Source organism: Globicephala melas, chromosome 15, assembly GCF_963455315.2.
Source record: "Globicephala melas chromosome 15, mGloMel1.2, whole genome shotgun sequence".
NCBI lineage: Eukaryota > Metazoa > Chordata > Mammalia > Artiodactyla > Delphinidae > Globicephala > Globicephala melas.
In genome coordinates, this window is record NC_083328.1 from 16,565,320 (window position 1) to 16,582,329 (window position 17,010).

Genomic DNA, 17,010 nt, shown 5'->3' on the forward strand with positions numbered 1-17,010 from the left:
GCCTCCTTGCACCTCCGCTTTCGTGGAGCGTCCTCGGGGCAGGGCTAATGGGTCGACTTCACTTTTCTGGGCGCCTGGGTCCCCGCGTAGTCAGTCGTAGAAGTCAGAAACTTCCAAGTCCCCATCCCCACTTTGATATTCAGCCGGTCACCGCTTCCTGCTAATCCTCCCTCCACCTCCCAGTGCCTCTCAAATCCCTCCTTTCCTCTGTTGGCCGCTGCCCTAGGTCAAGCTCTCATTATCTGTGACCTCTCCCCTCCAACAGCCGACCTGATTTCTCCCCTTGGACGGTGACAGGTAACTCAAACTTCAGTCTAGAGCCTTGATTGCCTTTCTCCCAAACCCGTTTCTCCCTCTGGAAAGTACATTCCAGGAGCCTGCAAGTCCTTGGTTCTTCGTGTCCTCCTGCAAGTCCTGTAAGCTCTACCTCCAAAAGACTGAATATTCCAGAACGGGTCCCTTTTTCTTCATCTTCAGCTCTGACACCTAGCCCCAGTCCCACCATCACTAGCCCCACCCAGCCCCAGTCCCCATCATCTCTTTCCTGAACTTCCACGCAGCCAGAGGCTCCCCCTGTGTTGCCATTTGGCCCCTTTAGTTAATTCTCAAAGCAATTAAGAGTGATCTTTGTAAAACAGGTCATGTCTCATTTAAAAATGGGCGAAGGACAGGAATAGACATTTCATTGATGTCGCAGATGGCAAATATGTGCATGAAAGAAGATATTCAACATCATTAGCCATTAGGGAAGTGCAGATTTCCTACTTGCACACCTACCAGGACAGCTAAAATTTAAAGAGTGATAATACCAAATGCTGGTGAATAGATGGAGAAACTGAGTTTCTCATATATTCCGGATGGGAATGTAAAACGGTATAGCTACTGTGGAAAAGGGTACGACAATTTCTTACGAAACTAAACATGACCGGGCTTCCCTGGTGGTGCAGTGGTTGGGAGTCCGTCTGCCGATGCAGGGGACGCGGGTTCGTGCCCCGGTCCGGGAGGATCGCACATGCCGCGGAGCGGCTGGGCCCGTGAGCCATGGCCGCTGAAAACTAAACATGACCTTACCTGAACACATCAAGCTTTTCCCCACCCCAGGTCTTGGCTCCGAAGTCACCTTCTCAGTGATGCCTTCCCTGACCACCCTATCTAAAGTAGCCACTTCTATCACCTGTCCACCATTAGATCGCGTTAGAGACTTCTCACCACCTGAAATTGTTTATTGGTTAACTTATTTATTATTTATTAACAATTGGTTAACCAATTGTTTACTGGTTAACATGTTTATTACCCCCTTTAGCCTTCTGTGGCCCCCAAGACTTGAATCAGAGCTCCATGAGATTAGGAACATTGTCTTTCTTGTACCCTGTTATTTTCCCAGCACCTAGCACAGTGCCGGGTAAATAAACAGTAATAAATAAATATTTGGTGAATGAGTGAATGAACACTTTCCTTACTGATCTCTCTGGCCTCCCTCCAACCCCCTCCCCTCCCCCACCCCACTGCAGCCTGGGTAGTTTTAGAAAATGCAAATCTGACCAGGTCAACTCCTAGATTATAAATCCCCAAGAGCTTCTTGCCCTCAGAATAGAGTCCAGACTCCCTGTATATGTGGCAGGGTTTCTTGGGAAGGGCATGAAATGATGCCTGTAAATAAGGTTCCGGTCAACTATCAGGCTTGGATTTTAACCCGAGACCCTGGGAGTCATTGAAGGCTGTTGAGCAGGGGAAGCACAGGGCTAATTCCAAGGAAACACTCTCTGTGAGGAATGTGAGGAATGTGGGTGGGAAGTAAAGGAAGTAGAGGACAGAGAGCCCACAAAAGAAGCTGTTGAAATGGTTCTGGTTGAGAAGAGTCCAAAATAGGAGAAAATTGACTCTAGAAATATTGAGGATAGAAAATGAACTAGCTTTGGTGACTGAGTACATGGGGGAAAGAGAAAAAGTTTCCTGTCACTCTTCCTAACTTCCTTCCCCTTTTTATTTATTTATTTATTTTAGTTGATTTACAATATTATGTTAGTTTCAGGGTACAGCAGAGTGATTCGGTTGTGTATATATATATTTTTTTCAGATTTTTTTCCATTATAGGTTATTACAAGATATTGAAGATAGTTTCCTGTGTTATACACTAAATCCTTGTTGCTTATCTCTTTTATGTATAGTAATTTGTATCTGTTAATCGCATACTCCTAATTTATTCCCCCCCCCCCGTTCATTTCCCCTTCGGAAACCATAACTAACTTCCTTCCTTTATACAACAAACACTTATTGAGCACCTACTGGATGCCAGTGAACCAGGCAGTAAAGAGCCCTGTTGTAGCACAATGAATAATCTAGGGCAGGTGGCTAATGAGAAGACTAAAAAATAAACAATCGAACTTTGGGACTGGGGCAAATGCTGGGAAGGAAATAAAACAGGCGTGTGAGGTTAATTTCAAAGTACCTGGGGTGTCAGGAAAGGCCTCTCTGAGGAAGGAATGTTTGAACTGAGAGTTGAGCAATGGAAAGGAGCCAGTGGAGTGAAGAGCAGAGAGTAGATCCAGGAAGAAGGGCAGTAAGTGCACAGGCCCTGAGTCAGGGGCAGCGTGGCGGAGAGTTGAGGTAGGAAATGTAGTCACGGGCAGCCTCCCTCAGGCCTTTGGAATATTTATTTTAGGCAGATAACAGTCTCTGGAACCTTCTAAGCAGGGAGCTGGCATGCTCTAGCAAGAAGACTACGTGTGAGGCAGCTGGGAAGCTAGTGAAGGGATGAGAGAGATTCTGTTGAAGGAAAGGCAGATGGGGTCCTGCCCCCTCACTGGCTCCATGTTCTTCCCCCCTCCCCAGCCACCCCAACCCCCCCAAAGGGAGGTGGGGGCCCTGCCAGCTGGAGGGTCCCCTGGGGTTTGCCTAAGGCAAACAGGAAGCCACAGCCCAGTGAGACAGGCCTGGGAACCAGCAACTGAGAAAGCAGGTCTCCTGGGTCCCTGGCCCTTTTCCCTCGGTGACTGCAGCAGTGACAGACACAGAGATTCACATGGACGGGGTGGGGTGGGGTGGGGTGGGGGGGAGAGAGAGAGAGAGAGAGAGAGAGAGACATGGAGGGGTGTGTGTCAGAAGAACAGATTTAAGAGTCAGGACGCCTGGGTTCTGGTGCCCAGTTGTACCACCAGCCCAATGTGTGATCTCAGGCAACACCCTGCCTTTGTGTGTGTGGGGGGGCTCAATTTTCCCACTTCTAAATGGGTTCCTTCCATAACTGAAGCAGGGGCTTCCTGGGGAAGAACTGGGAGACAAAGGGGCATTAAGCGTCAGTCATTCCTCAGCACCGCTGCAAAGGAGCCCCAGTAGCAGAATGGCTTGAATCCTTAGCTATTAATGGACACTGTCTCTCACGAACTGAGAGTGCTTGCTATGTGCTGTGCTAAGCTACAAGTGCCGTATGTATATCATCCTGTTTAATCTCCACAAACAATATATATACATTTTTTAATTTATGAAATTTATTTTCTTATATAAATTATGAATTTCTCTGGGCAGACAGCCTTCACCTTACTGCACGAATAGCACATCTGTAATACCAAGCTACAGGACAAGTCTTAACAAGGTCTGTATTCAACATAGCACTTGTCTACCGGGCACTGTAGAGCAGGATGAGGAAAAGCCAGGATCCATCTCAGGGGAAGAAGGGCGAGGGGGCAATGTGTCTCCCTTTCTGACAGTTGGTTTTCTCCCGGGAAGGGGAACATGCAAAGTTATGTCTGGATTCTGGAAGTGGGAGGAGATCTTGGAGGCCGAGAAGCCCAATGCAGCACTGCAGCTCGGCTCCCTTTATCTCTGAGGGAAGCAGGGACTCCTCTTTCACTCATCTGTAACACGTCACTCTGGCCCAGCTGATGCTTTGGGGAAACGGGGACAGGGGTCATCATCGAATTAGCAGCAATTAAGAACAGGCCATACACTGCCACAGTGTGGAGGTGTCATCCTGGCCCCAGGGACCTGAAAGCACAAACAATATTTTGAGACTACGGTTATTATCCCCAGTTTACAGAGAAAGAAACTAAGGCTTAGAAAGATGAAGACATTTAGCCAAGTGGCGGAGGTGGAGGATTCACACTCAGGTCTGCCAGATCCCACCGTATGTGTGATGGGCTGCTTGTACGGAGGTGGAGAAAGGCCCAAGAGACGTTGGTTGAATGAATGAAGGGTGTGTGTGTGTGAAGGGAAATGAACTAAGAGCCTGAGGTTGAAGGAGGGAGGAGGGGGAGAAGGAGGGAGCCTGGACCCACTCATTCAATAAATATTCCTTGGGTGCCTACACAATAACGTGCCAAGCACTGTTCCGGGGCACTGCGTGTACAGTTGTGAACAGGACAAAGTCTCTGCCACAAGGGGCTTTCTAGTGGGGAAACAGAAATCCACCAAGAAAGGAGACACGCAAATAAGATCACCTCACATGGTGGTAAGTGCTGTGATGAAAATAAAACACGGTAGCAGGGAGGAGGCGAGTTTTGTGGCTCTGGAGGGGTGCATGGAGAAAGGGCCTGAGGCATGACCACCCCTTCCTCTCCGGGGGGACTGCCTGTCCTCCCCCACAGACGCCCATGGTTCAGTGCCCACCAGGTCCCCGCCTGCCCCAGCATCCCCCGCGCGGCGAAGCTGGGTGCCCCGGGGAGTCTGGCCACCATGCCACCTCCTCTCCTCCTCTTCTTCCTCCACCTGTTCCTTACCCCCATGGGAGTCAGGCCCCAGGAAAAACACCTACTGGAGGCTAAAGGTATGTCCGGAGGGCAGAGGTGGATGGAAGGGCTGGAAACCTGGGTTCCGGTTGGGTGCCCTTGGCCAAGTCACTTACCCTCTCTGAGCCTCCATTTTGTTACTTGTAAAATTCAGGGGACGACTGCAAGGACTCTGAGGACTCTTCCACTCCCAGCTGGTGGGGTCGTTGGCTTTATAACCCAGTGTGAGGAGTGAAGGGGGCTAGGGGCTCCTCACTCCCCACCCCCATCCTTCTCTCTCTCCACAGAGGGAGGCAATGCTGTGCTGCCATGCCTTGACGGTCTCTCAGATGGTCCCCCTGAGCAACTGGCCTGGTTTCGGGGCTCCCAATCAACACCCTTCTTAGAGCTGAGCCTAGGGTTACCAGGCCTGGGCATCCATGTGGGGCCCCTGGGCACCCTGAAGGAGCCCCAGGGAACCTTGCTGTTCATCTTCAATGTCTCCGACCAGATGGGGGGCTTCTACCTGTGCCAGCGAGGCCCCTTTTCTGAGCAAGCCTGGCAGCCTGGCTGGACGGTCAGCGTGAAGGGCAGCGGTGAGGTCCGGGCTGGGGCAGGGAGGGCTGGATGAGAAGAGGGAGGCCCACCGTAGATGGAGGAGGTCCAGCAGCTGAAATGGATCTGGAGGGAGGGGCTGGAGGGTCCGAGGGACAAGCTGGGAGCCAGTTTTAGGTGGCTTCTAAAAACTGCTGTGGCTTCGTGACGTCAGCACTGCGCGCTCTGTATTTGTCTTTCACTCTTTTCTCTGAGTCGCTGTTTCTCTGTCTCTCTCTGGGTCTTTGCCTCTGCCTTTCTGGGTCTCCGTATCTCTCTGCCTCTCCTAGATGTCTCTGTATCTGGTTCTGGGTATCTTCCCAGGAGAACTGTTCCGGTGGAATGCTTCAGACCTAAATGACCCAAGCTGTGGCCTGCGGAACAGGTCCTCAAAGGGCCCCAGGCCCTCTTCTGGTCACCCCACAAGGTCCCAGGTCTATGTGTGGGCCAAGAACAACCCTAAGATCTTACACACAGACTCTGCCTGTGCCCCACCTAACGGCACTTTGAACCAGAGCAACAACCATGGTAAGGTGCTGGGGAGATGCCAGGAAGTGGTGGGATGGGAACTGGATGGTGTGCAGGGGAGGAGACCCCAAGGACTACACTTCCCTAGCCTTGGCTCTCCTTGCCCCAGACCTCACGGTGGCCCCTGGCTCCACACTCTCGCTGTCCTGTGGGGCATCCCGTACCTCACTGGCCAGAGGCCCCATCTCCTGGATCCATGTGCGTCCCAAGAAGCCTAGGATCAAATTGCTGAGCCTAAACCTGAGTGAGGATGCCCAACTCAGAGAGATGTGGGTCATGGGCACCCTCGGGGGAAAGGCTGTTCTGTTGCTGCCCGAGACCACAGCTCAAGATGCTGGCATCTATCACTGTAACCATGGCAACGTGACCACCCAGATGCAGCTGAAGGTCACTGCCCAGTCAGGTAGAGTTTCTCCCAATTGTGGGGCATCTGAGTGGGGCTACTGGGAAGAACCGGAAGCCCGGCAACCTTGGTTCCCCAACCTGAGGGCTAGTAGCAGCCTCATCCCGAGCCCCAACCTCTACACTGAACACTGACCCCAACTTTTTCCTCCCTTGCTTCCAAGACACTACTTTTCTGGGTCTTTTGCCACTGGTTGTTTCTTCCCATCAACTTTGGGAGAGGCTTCCTTCCTCCCTCATTCCTCACTGTTGGAGCCTTGAGCCCTCTTCTTATCCCTGTCTACACTTTCTCGCCCTTGATTACACACTCTTCTTGTTTGACCTCCTTTACTCCCATGGCTCCTTAGGCCACCATGCCTTGGTGACTCAGCTCCATACACCCCACAGCCAGCCAACTCGTGGCATTGCCATTTGATGTCCATGGACATTGCAACATGTACAAAATCAAACTCGATATCTTCCTCAAGCACAGTCTTCTAGGTGGCCCTAGAAGTGAAGGACACTACCACCTGCCCGTGTGCCCAAGCCAGCAACCTGGGCATCCTTCCTTTTCCTCCCCTGTCCACCAAATTGGCCGTAATGTTCTGCCCATTCTGTCTCCCTTCTTTCAATCCTACCATGCTACTGCAACCACAGTTCTCAAACTCATCCTGAACTTTCCCTCCAAACTCGACCTCGGCAGCACATTGCCGCATCTCACCTCTAACCTTGTGAACTTGACTTTGCCCTTTACGTTGACCATGGCTGTCCTTAACTGCAGCAGGAAGCTGATAATTATGCTCCCCTTAATCCTAACATTGTGTCTGACTATAGTCATAGTTTGTTCATGGTTTGCTTAACAGATGCCACTCCAGGCTCCGTGCCAGGCTCCGGGTCCTCAGAGGGAGGGAGGAGAGCCCTCCCTGTGGCTTGGGACGTTGAGGATCTGTGTCTTGCCCCGGCCCCCCAGACTTAGGGCCCTTTGAGGTATTGAGGCTGGACAGCAAGATGCCAGCCCGGGGTCTTCATCTCATAGCTCCTTCCCCCTAGCAGTATGGCATTGGCTACTGGAGACTGGTGGCTGGATAGTCCCTGTTGTGACTTTAGTTTATCTGATCTTCTGCCTGGCTTCCCTGGTGGGCTTTCTTCATCTTCGAAGAGGTGAGTCATGTCCCCCAGCTGGTCTTCCCGAACTTACCCCTCCCTCCTCAGGAGAGGCCACACTGGCCATCTGTTTCTCATCCCACACCTCCCCCACAGACCTCAGAATCCTGCCCCCACTCCTTTTCTACCCCCTCCCCCAACTACCCGAGCTCTTTGGAATTTGAAATCCCATCTCCTCCAAGTGACTTCCCCAGCATCCCCCAAATCTTCACTCTTGAGTCCCTCCTCTGATCATTCCCCTTAACTCCCCCCAGCCCTGATCCTGAGGAGGAAAAGAAAGCGAATGACAGATCCCACTAGAAGGTAATGATGCCAGTGCTCTCCAGGCTCCCACTCCTGCACTTTCACCTTATGCTTTGCACTTGCTGTTTCCTCTGCTCGGGGTGTTTTTTCTCCATCTCTATGGTTGAAATACTGCCCAACCTTCAAAGCCCAGCACCAAAGCTACCTCCTCTGTGAAGTCCCCCTTCGAGTGAGCGCAGACCCCTCTGTAGGCTGTGGCAGAACAGAGGTGCTCATAACAAGTGACCACATTTTAACCTCTGAGGGTCTAGCCTGAATCTTGAGTGTCCCCTCCAGTCCCCTCCAGACCTGGCCTCACAGTGCAATTCCCCTTCCTCCGCCAGGTTCTTCAAAGTGACGCCTCCCCCGGGAAACGGGGCCCAGAACCAGTACGGGAACATGCTCTCCCTCTCCACTCCCCACTCAGGCACGGGTAGGAGGCACCGCCAGGTCCCTGACCCAGAGCTAGAGCCCCACCCACTTTCCTCATCCTTCTAGACCCCTGAGCTCCTAGCCTTCCCGAGCTCGGAGCTCCGCCTTCAGAAAAGAGCCCGCCCCGAGGTGCGGAGTCCCGCCCAGACTTGAGCCCCGCCCCCAGGACCAAGGCCCGCCCCCAGAACTCGTATCCCCGTCCCCAGACTCGGCACCTGAAGTCCGGTTCTGACCCCAGAACCTCGCCCGAGACTTCAGGCCACGCCTCTAGATTTAGATCCCGCCCTGCTGGCTCAAGGCTGGGTACCTAGACCCGGAGTCCTCCAGCAGGCCCTGAAACATCCTCTGCCCGTAGCCCTGACCGCCCCCGTCTCCTCTCACCCGCCAGGACGCGCCCTGCGGTGGGCTGCGGGCCTGGGAGCCACCGTGCCGCCCTACGGAAATCCGCGCAGCGACGTCCAGGAGGCCAGAGCCTCGGAGTCCCGGAGCCCACCAGGGACCGGTGATTGAGGGGGATGGTTACTCACGTGGGAGGTGTTGGAGCGGTCTGTGGCAGAAATAGTGGACTGGGGCCTGGAGGAGGGGGCCCGTGACCCGGTTCCCACCCCCATCCCCAAACCCCAGGCCCAGAAGAAGAGGAAGGGGAGGCCTATGAGGAGCCGGACAGTGAGGAGGGCTCCGAGTTCTACGAGAACGACTCCAACCTTGGGCAGGACCAGCTCTCCCAGGGTAAGACTGCCCTCCCTCATCCTCACCTTCTCAGCTGGGGCGGGCTGTGAGCCCTCCCTGGATCCCCCTCCTTCTCCACCAGATGGCAGCGGCTATGAGAACCCTGAGGAAGGGGTCCTGGGTCCTGAGGATGAAGACTCCTTCTCCAACGGTAATCTGGGGTACTCGTGGGGCCTCACAGACTTGGGAGAACCCACAGGGCTGTGGATCCCCTACAGGGCCGGAGTGGTCCCTGGAGTTCTCTTTTTTTGGCAGCAGCTGAATCTTACGAGAATGAGGATGAAGAACTGGCCCAGCCAGTTGCCAGGACAACAGGTGTGTGTGAGGATGGTCACATTCCTGCGGGGTGGATGGGTGGTGGTGGTGGTGTGTGTGACGCGAAGGCCGGGAGTGACTTCCCTCTTCCTTCTCCAGACTTCCTGAGCCCCCATGGGTCAGCCTGGGACCCCAGCAGGGAGGCAACCTCCCTTGGTGAGAAGTGCTTGGGACCTGCCTGTCTTTGTCCAGATTGGGTTGATGTGGCCTCGGCTCTAATGTCAGGCCCGACCTTGACCTTGGTTCTGACCCCAAACCCAAGCCCAATCCTGACCTTAGATTTGACTCTTAACTCTAACCTCAACACTGACCCCAATGTCCATCCTGACGCCCAGTATTCACCCCGTCCCTCATCATCAACATCAGCCCCAACCCCAATCCAGTTCCAGCCTGGACTTTGACCTCCAGCTCACCTCAGCCACAATGCAGGCCTCACCTTTGACCCGAGCTCTCTCTACAACCTCCTCACAACTCTGACTTTGACTCCTTCCAATTCCGTTCTTCACTTTTTCTCTGACCACTACCATAATCTAACCACACGTGATCAAACCCTACAACAAACAAGGGCCCGGAATCTGATGCTAACCCTGTCACTCCTTCTTAGTACAATATTGTTCAAGCCTTCCACTTTCCTCTGCCCCTAAGACTCCCTCAGTATCTTAGGCTGCACTTCCCTTCCCCAAGCCCCCAGCATGGCTCCCAGGCTTCCAACTCTCCATCCCCTGGCCAAGCAGGGTCCCAGTCCTATGAGGATATGAGAGGGATCCTGTATGCAGTCCCCCAGCTCCGCTTTGTTCAAGCCCAGCCTGGTCCCAGTCATGAAGAAGGTGGGTGCTTCTCCTGCTGTCTCCCATTGTCCTCTGAGGCTTCCTCCCTCCCAGCTGACTTTCAGCTCCACTTATATCTTACTCCTTCCTGGTCCTGACCAGATGCAGACTCTTATGAGAATATGGATAATCCCGATGGACCAGAACCAGCATGGGGAGGAGGGGGCCACATGGGCACCTGGAGCAACTAGGTGATTCCCTTCAGGTGAGCTGGGAACTGCCCTCCAAGGATGGGAAAGAAGGAGGGAGATGAATAGGGATGGAAGTGGGGTGCTGGCTCCTGGACTGCTCCCCATTACCATTTCTTCTGCGTAGCATGGGCCTCCTCAGGCCCCTGAGATCCACACCTGACTCTGAAATCTGGGGCCCCCAGCAGATGGCGCCAGCCTCTGGAGCAGTGTTACTCAGGACGCGTGTATCTGTGTACACACACAGTGTACACAAGCGAAACTTCGGCCCCCTTTGCACTCCCCAAATAAACTCAGTGAGCTCTTCCAATCCTGTGACATAGTGCCCTTGTGTGGGAGGGGAAGGGAAGGTGAGGATGCGTGTATTCCCATCCCTTCTTGAATCCAGCGGAGGAGGGAGAACTGCATCTCCGGAACCACAGGGCCTTTTCCCACCTGGGGATTGACCTGCACTCATCTCCCTCACTTGCCTGCCATTCCCGCCAGCCAGTCATTCGGTCATTGTTCATTCAGCAGTTGTATTTGTGGCGCCCAGTGAAGACGAAGCAATCCAGGAATTGGCAGTCATCACTGCCATTTATTGAGCATCTACTATGTTCTAACATCAATGAAGGCATTAATCATCTGTTATGTGCCAGGATTGTATCAAAGTATTTTATGTATATTTTAAGTGTGTGTATGTTTATATATATTAGCTCATTTTATCTTCACAAACAACCCTGTTTCATAGATGAGGAGACTGAGGCAGAGACCCTAAATTACATGCCCAAGACTTACCTAGTTAATAAATGTTGGGGTCAGGACTTGAACTCTGGCCATCTAATTCCAGACCCTATATCATTCTTGACACTCTCTCTTCCTAGGTGCAGTTGTGTAGATGGAAAACTGAGGGTTAGAGAGGCCAAGTCATGCGAGTAGCACTTCACAGAGCTGAATCCAGAAATCTGGCTGCTGTTCTAGCCATGGTGCCTACTGCCTGGTAAACTGCCTATGATATAAACCACAAACACAAAGACTTCAGAGCTAAAAGTCTCCAGGCCCTGAAACCATTATGTAGCAAGCTCTACCACTCCCAAATTCCTGCCTGTCTCAGGCAAAGGTGGACTCAGTCATTGATAGTCTTGGTGTCTTCTGCCTGGTCTCCCCAGCTCCAGTGCTCTTCTGAAACCCAGGACTGGCATCTGAAACCTAGTCCCTCTCCTCCAGAAGTTTCAACGCTCTCTGTAAGATGGTCTAGACTTTTTCAGTACCTATATTTTTATTTCTAGAATTCCTTTTTTTTTTTTTTTTTTTTGCGGTACGCGGGCCTCTCACTGTTGTGGCTTCTCCCGTTGCGGAGCACAGGCTCCGGACGCGCAGGCCCAGCGGCCGTGGCTCACGGGCCCAGCCACTCCGCGGCACGTGGGATCCTCCTGGACCGGGACATGAAGCCGTGTCCCCTGCATCGGCAGGCGGACTCTCAACCACTGCGCCACCAGGGAAGCCCTAGAATTCCTTTTCTTAATGTACCTGTTCTTTCTTCATAATGTCCTGTGTTCGTTTTTGAGACTCTATTCCTTCTTTATCTCGGAACCTTTAAAACTTACTTTAACTGTATTAACGCCATCATGATGTGCCAGGCATTGTTCTAATAAATGCTTTACAAGTAGCAGCCCATTTTATCTTCATGACAATTCCATGGGGAAGGTACGCTAAAATTATTGTCACCTTAGAGCTGAGAAGACTGCGGCACAGAGAAATTAAATACTTCAGCTGCTAGCTCACTTTAGGCACCTTACTCAAGCTCAATGGCCCTCAGTGTTCCCAGGCATAAAGTAGCATTAGGGAGGAGGCGATTATCGCCATCTGTGCAATGGGGTGAAGCCTCCCACGGTGTGTCACCATGGAAGCGTTCTTCGTGTTTCTCCTGCAGGAGTCCTTTGCCTCACTCACATCTTCTGGGGCCAGCTTGCTTTGGCTTCTGCCACAGTCTTACAGGCTGCACAGGTTTCTGACCATTTTATTTAGAGCAGGCTTTTGCCCTAGGGGTTTGGTCTGACTCGAAGCCCATACTCTGGTGACTCTGGGGATTCTGATTTCCTGCCGTGACTTTTTCCAAACTGCATCCCAAGGCCTGTGGATGGATTGTTTTCCCCTCTGTCTTCTGTGCCCAGGAGAGACAGGCCTTTCTCAGCTCCCAGCTTTGCACATGGGGCTTAGTTTCAGCAGCCAGATTTCTGGATTCCATCTCTGCTCTTCCTGGGGCCGCAGCCTTAACCTCTGTCCCCATGGGGACATTAAAACTCCAATCCCAGGGATCCCAGCATTCCCATGCGCTGCCCTCTCAATGTTGTAGCTTTGATTTCCTTCGTTATTTCTAGAACCAGGGAGATTCTGTCCTGCTTTTGAGCTCAGGTATCTATTAAGAAAAAGAAAAGAAGGAAAGCAATGCCTCTTGTTATATTTGCATAGTGTACGTTTGGAATGCAGGGGATGGGAAATGAAACTTCAGCATTTCCTTGGCCTTCCCTCTTGGACACAGTCCATGTGGCAGAAACAAAATTAAAAAAATAATAATAAATATCCCAGATCTAGCTCAGGATTCACACCCTGACCTGACCTTACCCTTCAGCTAATGTAAGCTTTGCATATTGCCAAAGTCCCCACCATTCCCTATTGCCTTTCACCCAGTCTGCTTCATTCATGTAGGTCTCCTGCCTGTGCCTGAATCATTTGAACATGACACTCCTGGTGAAAACATCCTACCTTCTCAAGGGTGAATCCATGTCTGGGTCTTCTCTGTGCCCCTGGTACCCAGCCAGGGGATGGCAAAGATCAGGAGCTCAGGAAATGAGTGGGGAAGGAGGAGTGAATGAAGGACTGTGCCAAGTCCTGAGATTCAGGGGCCAGAGGCTGGAGCTACTCCTGTGAGCTCTGCTACCCAGTGAAGTCTTGGGAGAAGATGAGGAACAGAGGTGTGCTAACTCCAGCCCAGTGCTCTGGAATTAGACTACCTGAGTTTGAATCCCAGCTCCAACCCTTTCTGGCTGTGTGACTCAAACTCTCTGTGCTGCAGTTTCCTGGTCTGTAGAACAGGGATAATAATGATAGCTACCTTAGTGAATCTTAAATGAGATGTAAAGCACATGACAGTAGCATAGTAGGCACTCGAACATTAGCTATTATTATTATTTGGCATTTATTAAGGGCCTACTGTGTCCCAGGAGCCAGAGGGCACACAGAATATTTGGATTAGGAACTCCTCCAGTGCAGGGACCTGCTCAGAAGAAAGCCACACTCCAAAGCTTCACAGATTCCCACCCCATGACCTGTTTCTTTGGCAGGGACTGGATCACTTAGAGTTCCTGAACAAGATTTAGGGAGAAGGAGGCTTGAGAGAGGTTTCAGGCCCTCAGGGTCACCCCTAGTTTGCAGGGGCCTCCCAGGTAGGGACCGAGGCTGCAGAAGGGCTTTTGGTGTAATCTCTATGCTTCCAGCCTTACTATAAAGAGTGGATGAAGAGTTCCCAGGGCTAGGAGGTCCTTGGAGTCCACTCTGCCAGGTCCAGAGTCTTTGTTCCTTGGGGAACAGCCTCACCTGCTGGGGTTGTGTGCTTTCAGTCTTGACCTTGGCTGAGTCTACGTGGAGCACTTGAAGTGTGGGCTGAGTTGGGGTGTGTGTTTGGGGGATATCAGTGTAGCAGAGGAGGGGGATGGGATGGGATGTGGGTGGTCATCAAGATGCTGTACTGGGGGAACTTCCCTGGTGGCGCAGTGGTGAAGAACCCGCCTGCCAATGCAGGGGACACGGGTTTGAGCCCTGGTCTGGGAAGATCCCACATGCCGTGAGCAACTAAGCCTGTGTGCCACAACTACTGAGCCCGCGTGCCACAACTACTGAAGCCTGAGCGCCTAGAGCCTGTGCTCCGCAACAAGAGAAGCCACCACAATGAGAAGCCCGCGCACTGCAACGAAGAGTAGCCCCCACGCGTCGCAACTAGAGAAATCCCGCGTGCAGCAACAAAGACCCAACGCAGCCAAAAAAAAAAAAAAAAAAAAAAAGATGCTGTACTGGGACTTCCCTGGTGGCGCAGTGGTTAAGAATCTGCCTGCCAATGTAGGGAACACGGCTTTGAGCCCTGGTCCGGGAAGATTCTACATGCCGCAGAGCAACTAAGCCTGTGCACTGCAAGTACTGAGCCTGCGCTCTAGAGCCCATGAGCCACAACTACTGAAGCCCGCACGCCTAGAGCCCATGCTCCGCAACAAGAGAAGCCACCGCAAGGAGAAGCCCGCGCACTGCAACGAAGAGTAGTCCCCACGCGTCACAACTAGAGAAAGCCCGCGCGCAGCAATGAAGACCCAACACAGCCAAAAATAGATAAATAAATTAATTAATTTGTAAAAAAAAAAAGATGCTGTACTGGATGGATGTGTGAAGTACAAGTTATGTGAACGTTAAGTGTGTGAGAGACAGGTGATATTGGGTGTATGCTGTGTGGATGTTATGTGTGAAGTATAGTGTGGCGTGTATAGTGTGAGGTGTCAGGGGAGTGAAAATTAATAAAAGGAAACCTCACTAAAATGGAGTCTGAAGGGGGAGCTTTCATGCTGTACCACTTGTCATCAATTACAGGAAGAACTGTCAGTTAAAGACCCCAACAGAAGAATCATGGACAGGAAAGAATTATCAATTACAGGTCCCAACAGGAAAAGATGTACATTAAATCTCCTAGAAGAAATCCACTACCCGAGCAACTCAGGCAATGAGAAACCATCATCACCCTGAACTTTCACGTTTCTCCAATGGACTTTCCTTCAAAACGACCCCTCCCAATGTCCTCCCTTTTCTCTATAAAATAACCTTCTTTGTTGGACTTGCCTATGGCTTTCGCCAAAGCTTCCTTGTCCCAAATTGCAGTTCCTCTGCTATTCCTGAATAAACACATTCTTGCTGGTAGAATAACTGACTTTTATTTCTAAGGCCAACGAGGGTCATGCAGTTGGAGGCAATATGGGAGGTGTGAAGTGTAGGAGGGGTGTGTCTGTGTTAGCGTGCAAGTTCGTGTGCCCAATGCACAGTGAGGCCAAACAAACCAAAACATCGAGGTTTGGAGCAGAGAAAAGTTTATTCAGGGCCCTGCAAGGAGACAGGTGGCTCCTGCCCTAAAAAGCCTGGAGCTCCCCAAATGGTTTCGGCAAAGCATAGTTTTAAAATTTTATTTATTTATTTATGGCTGCGTTGGGTCTTCGTTGCTGCACACGGGCTTTCTTTAGTTGCAGCAAGCGGGGGCTGAGCAGGGGCTACTCTTTGTTGAGGTGCGTGGGCTTCTCATTGCTGTGGCTTCTCCTGTTGCGGAGCAGGGCTCTAGGCGCGTGGGCTCAGTAGTTGTGGTTCGCAGGCTCTAGAGCGCAGGCTCAGTAGTTGTGGCACACAGGCTTAGTTGCTCCACGGCATGTGGGATCTTCCCAGACCAGGGCTCGAACCCGTGTCCCCTGCATTGGCAGGCAGATTCTTAACCACTGCCCCAAGTCCTGGTGGGGGGTTTTCACATCTGTAAAACAACTTAGGAAGTGTGCATCAAATATTGTTATCTAGGTATCAATACTTCAGAGAGGAGCTAAAGCAGAAGATATGGGGGGGAGGGCCTGTCCCAGGAAGGCCCCATGGGGTCCTGATCGGTTACATCTGTGCTGCGTTGGGGTGCATGTTGTACAGGAGTTGTGGATACAGTAGATGTGTGGAGGATATGTAGCCTCTGAGGTATGCAATGTCGTTGGTGGGTGTGTTGGGGAAATGAAATGAAAAAAACAAAACCTTCTTCCCACCCAGAAAACCTCTACACAGAGGTAGTAGAGACAGAAAACAGTTTTATTATTATTTTTTTGAATATTTGAATTTTATTTAATTTATCTTTTATACCGCACGTTCTTATTCGTTATCTATTTTATACATATTAATGTATATGTGTCAATCCCAATCTCCCACTTCATCCCACCGCCACCCCACCCCACCACCACCCTCCACCGCCACTTTGCCCCCTTGGTGTCCATACGTTTGAGAAAACAGTTTTATTATTGAATAAGCATTAAACAGAATGCCAGGCACGTTACAGGCAATCCCCTGAGAGATGGATTGCAAAAGCAGAAAGAAATCTCACCATTTTATATAGCCAAGCAGGTACCACCCATTATCCTGTTTTCAAGATAAGTTTTCAAAACCCATGTCTTGTTTTCAAGATAAACAATGACTAGGCCTCAAGTAAGAAGACTGGACACTACCTTTAGGCACACGTAGATCATCCTAACTTTATCATGGTGATTGGCTTTTATCCAAGGGCAAGACAAACTTATGACATCTTTTTTTTTTTTTTTCTAGAGTCTGATTTATCTAGTTTCGTTTCTTTTCTTTTTTGAAAAATTTTTATTGGAGTGTAGTTGTTTACAGTATTTTTGATGGGAGGTGGTTTTGTATATTGCAGCAGAGCCTCCATGAAGTTAGGCTGTTATTCTCCCGCTGGAGCTGGGAGATGGGGAGATTGGGAGCTATTTCCCCTGATGCTTGCATTTCAAAAAGATGGCTCCAGAACTTATTTACAAAAGAGGAACAGACTCACAGACATAGAAAACAAACTTATGGTTACCAAAGGGGAAAGGGAGTGGGGTGGGGGGTGGAATAAATTAGGAGTTTGGGATTAGCAGATACAAACTACTAAATATAAAATAGATAAACAACAAGGTCCTATTGCATAGCACAGGGAACTATATTCAATATCTTGTAATAAACTATAATGGAAAAGAATCTGAGAAAGAAAATATATGGAAAACTGAATCACTTTGCTGTACACCAGAAACACAACATTGTAAATCAACTAAACTTAAATTAAAA

The 17,010-nt window shown here is 50.9% G+C and overlaps 1 protein-coding gene across 1 annotated transcript; it reads left to right on the forward strand.

Moving 5' to 3' along the window:
* The first annotated feature begins 4,671 nt into the window (after positions 1 to 4,671).
* Positions 4,672 to 10,677, forward strand: CD19 (CD19 molecule). The gene is made up of 15 exons (XM_070043641.1): positions 4,672 to 4,762; positions 5,012 to 5,299; positions 5,622 to 5,825; positions 5,935 to 6,228; positions 7,257 to 7,367; positions 7,625 to 7,673; positions 7,997 to 8,085; positions 8,473 to 8,586; positions 8,709 to 8,813; positions 8,896 to 8,964; positions 9,072 to 9,128; positions 9,228 to 9,284; positions 9,863 to 9,955; positions 10,058 to 10,160; positions 10,271 to 10,677. The coding sequence occupies exons 1-14, from the start codon at positions 4,672 to 4,674 to the stop codon at positions 10,144 to 10,146; spliced, it is 1,710 nt and encodes a 569-aa protein (XP_069899742.1). The 3' UTR covers positions 10,147 to 10,160; positions 10,271 to 10,677.
* Positions 10,678 to 17,010: the final 6,333 nt, after the last annotated feature.

Coding starts and splice junctions, on each gene's coding strand:
- CD19 (XM_070043641.1), top strand. CDS start 4,672: ATGCCACCTCCTCTCCTCCTCTTCTTCCTCCACCTGTTCCTTACCCCC. Junction 6,229..7,256: donor GAAGGTCACTGCCCAGTCAG/GTAGAGTTTCTC, acceptor CCTTCCCCCTAG/CAGTATGGCATTGGCTACTG. Junction 8,587..8,708: donor CCGGAGCCCACCAGGGACCG/GTGATTGAGGGG, acceptor CCCAAACCCCAG/GCCCAGAAGAAGAGGAAGGG.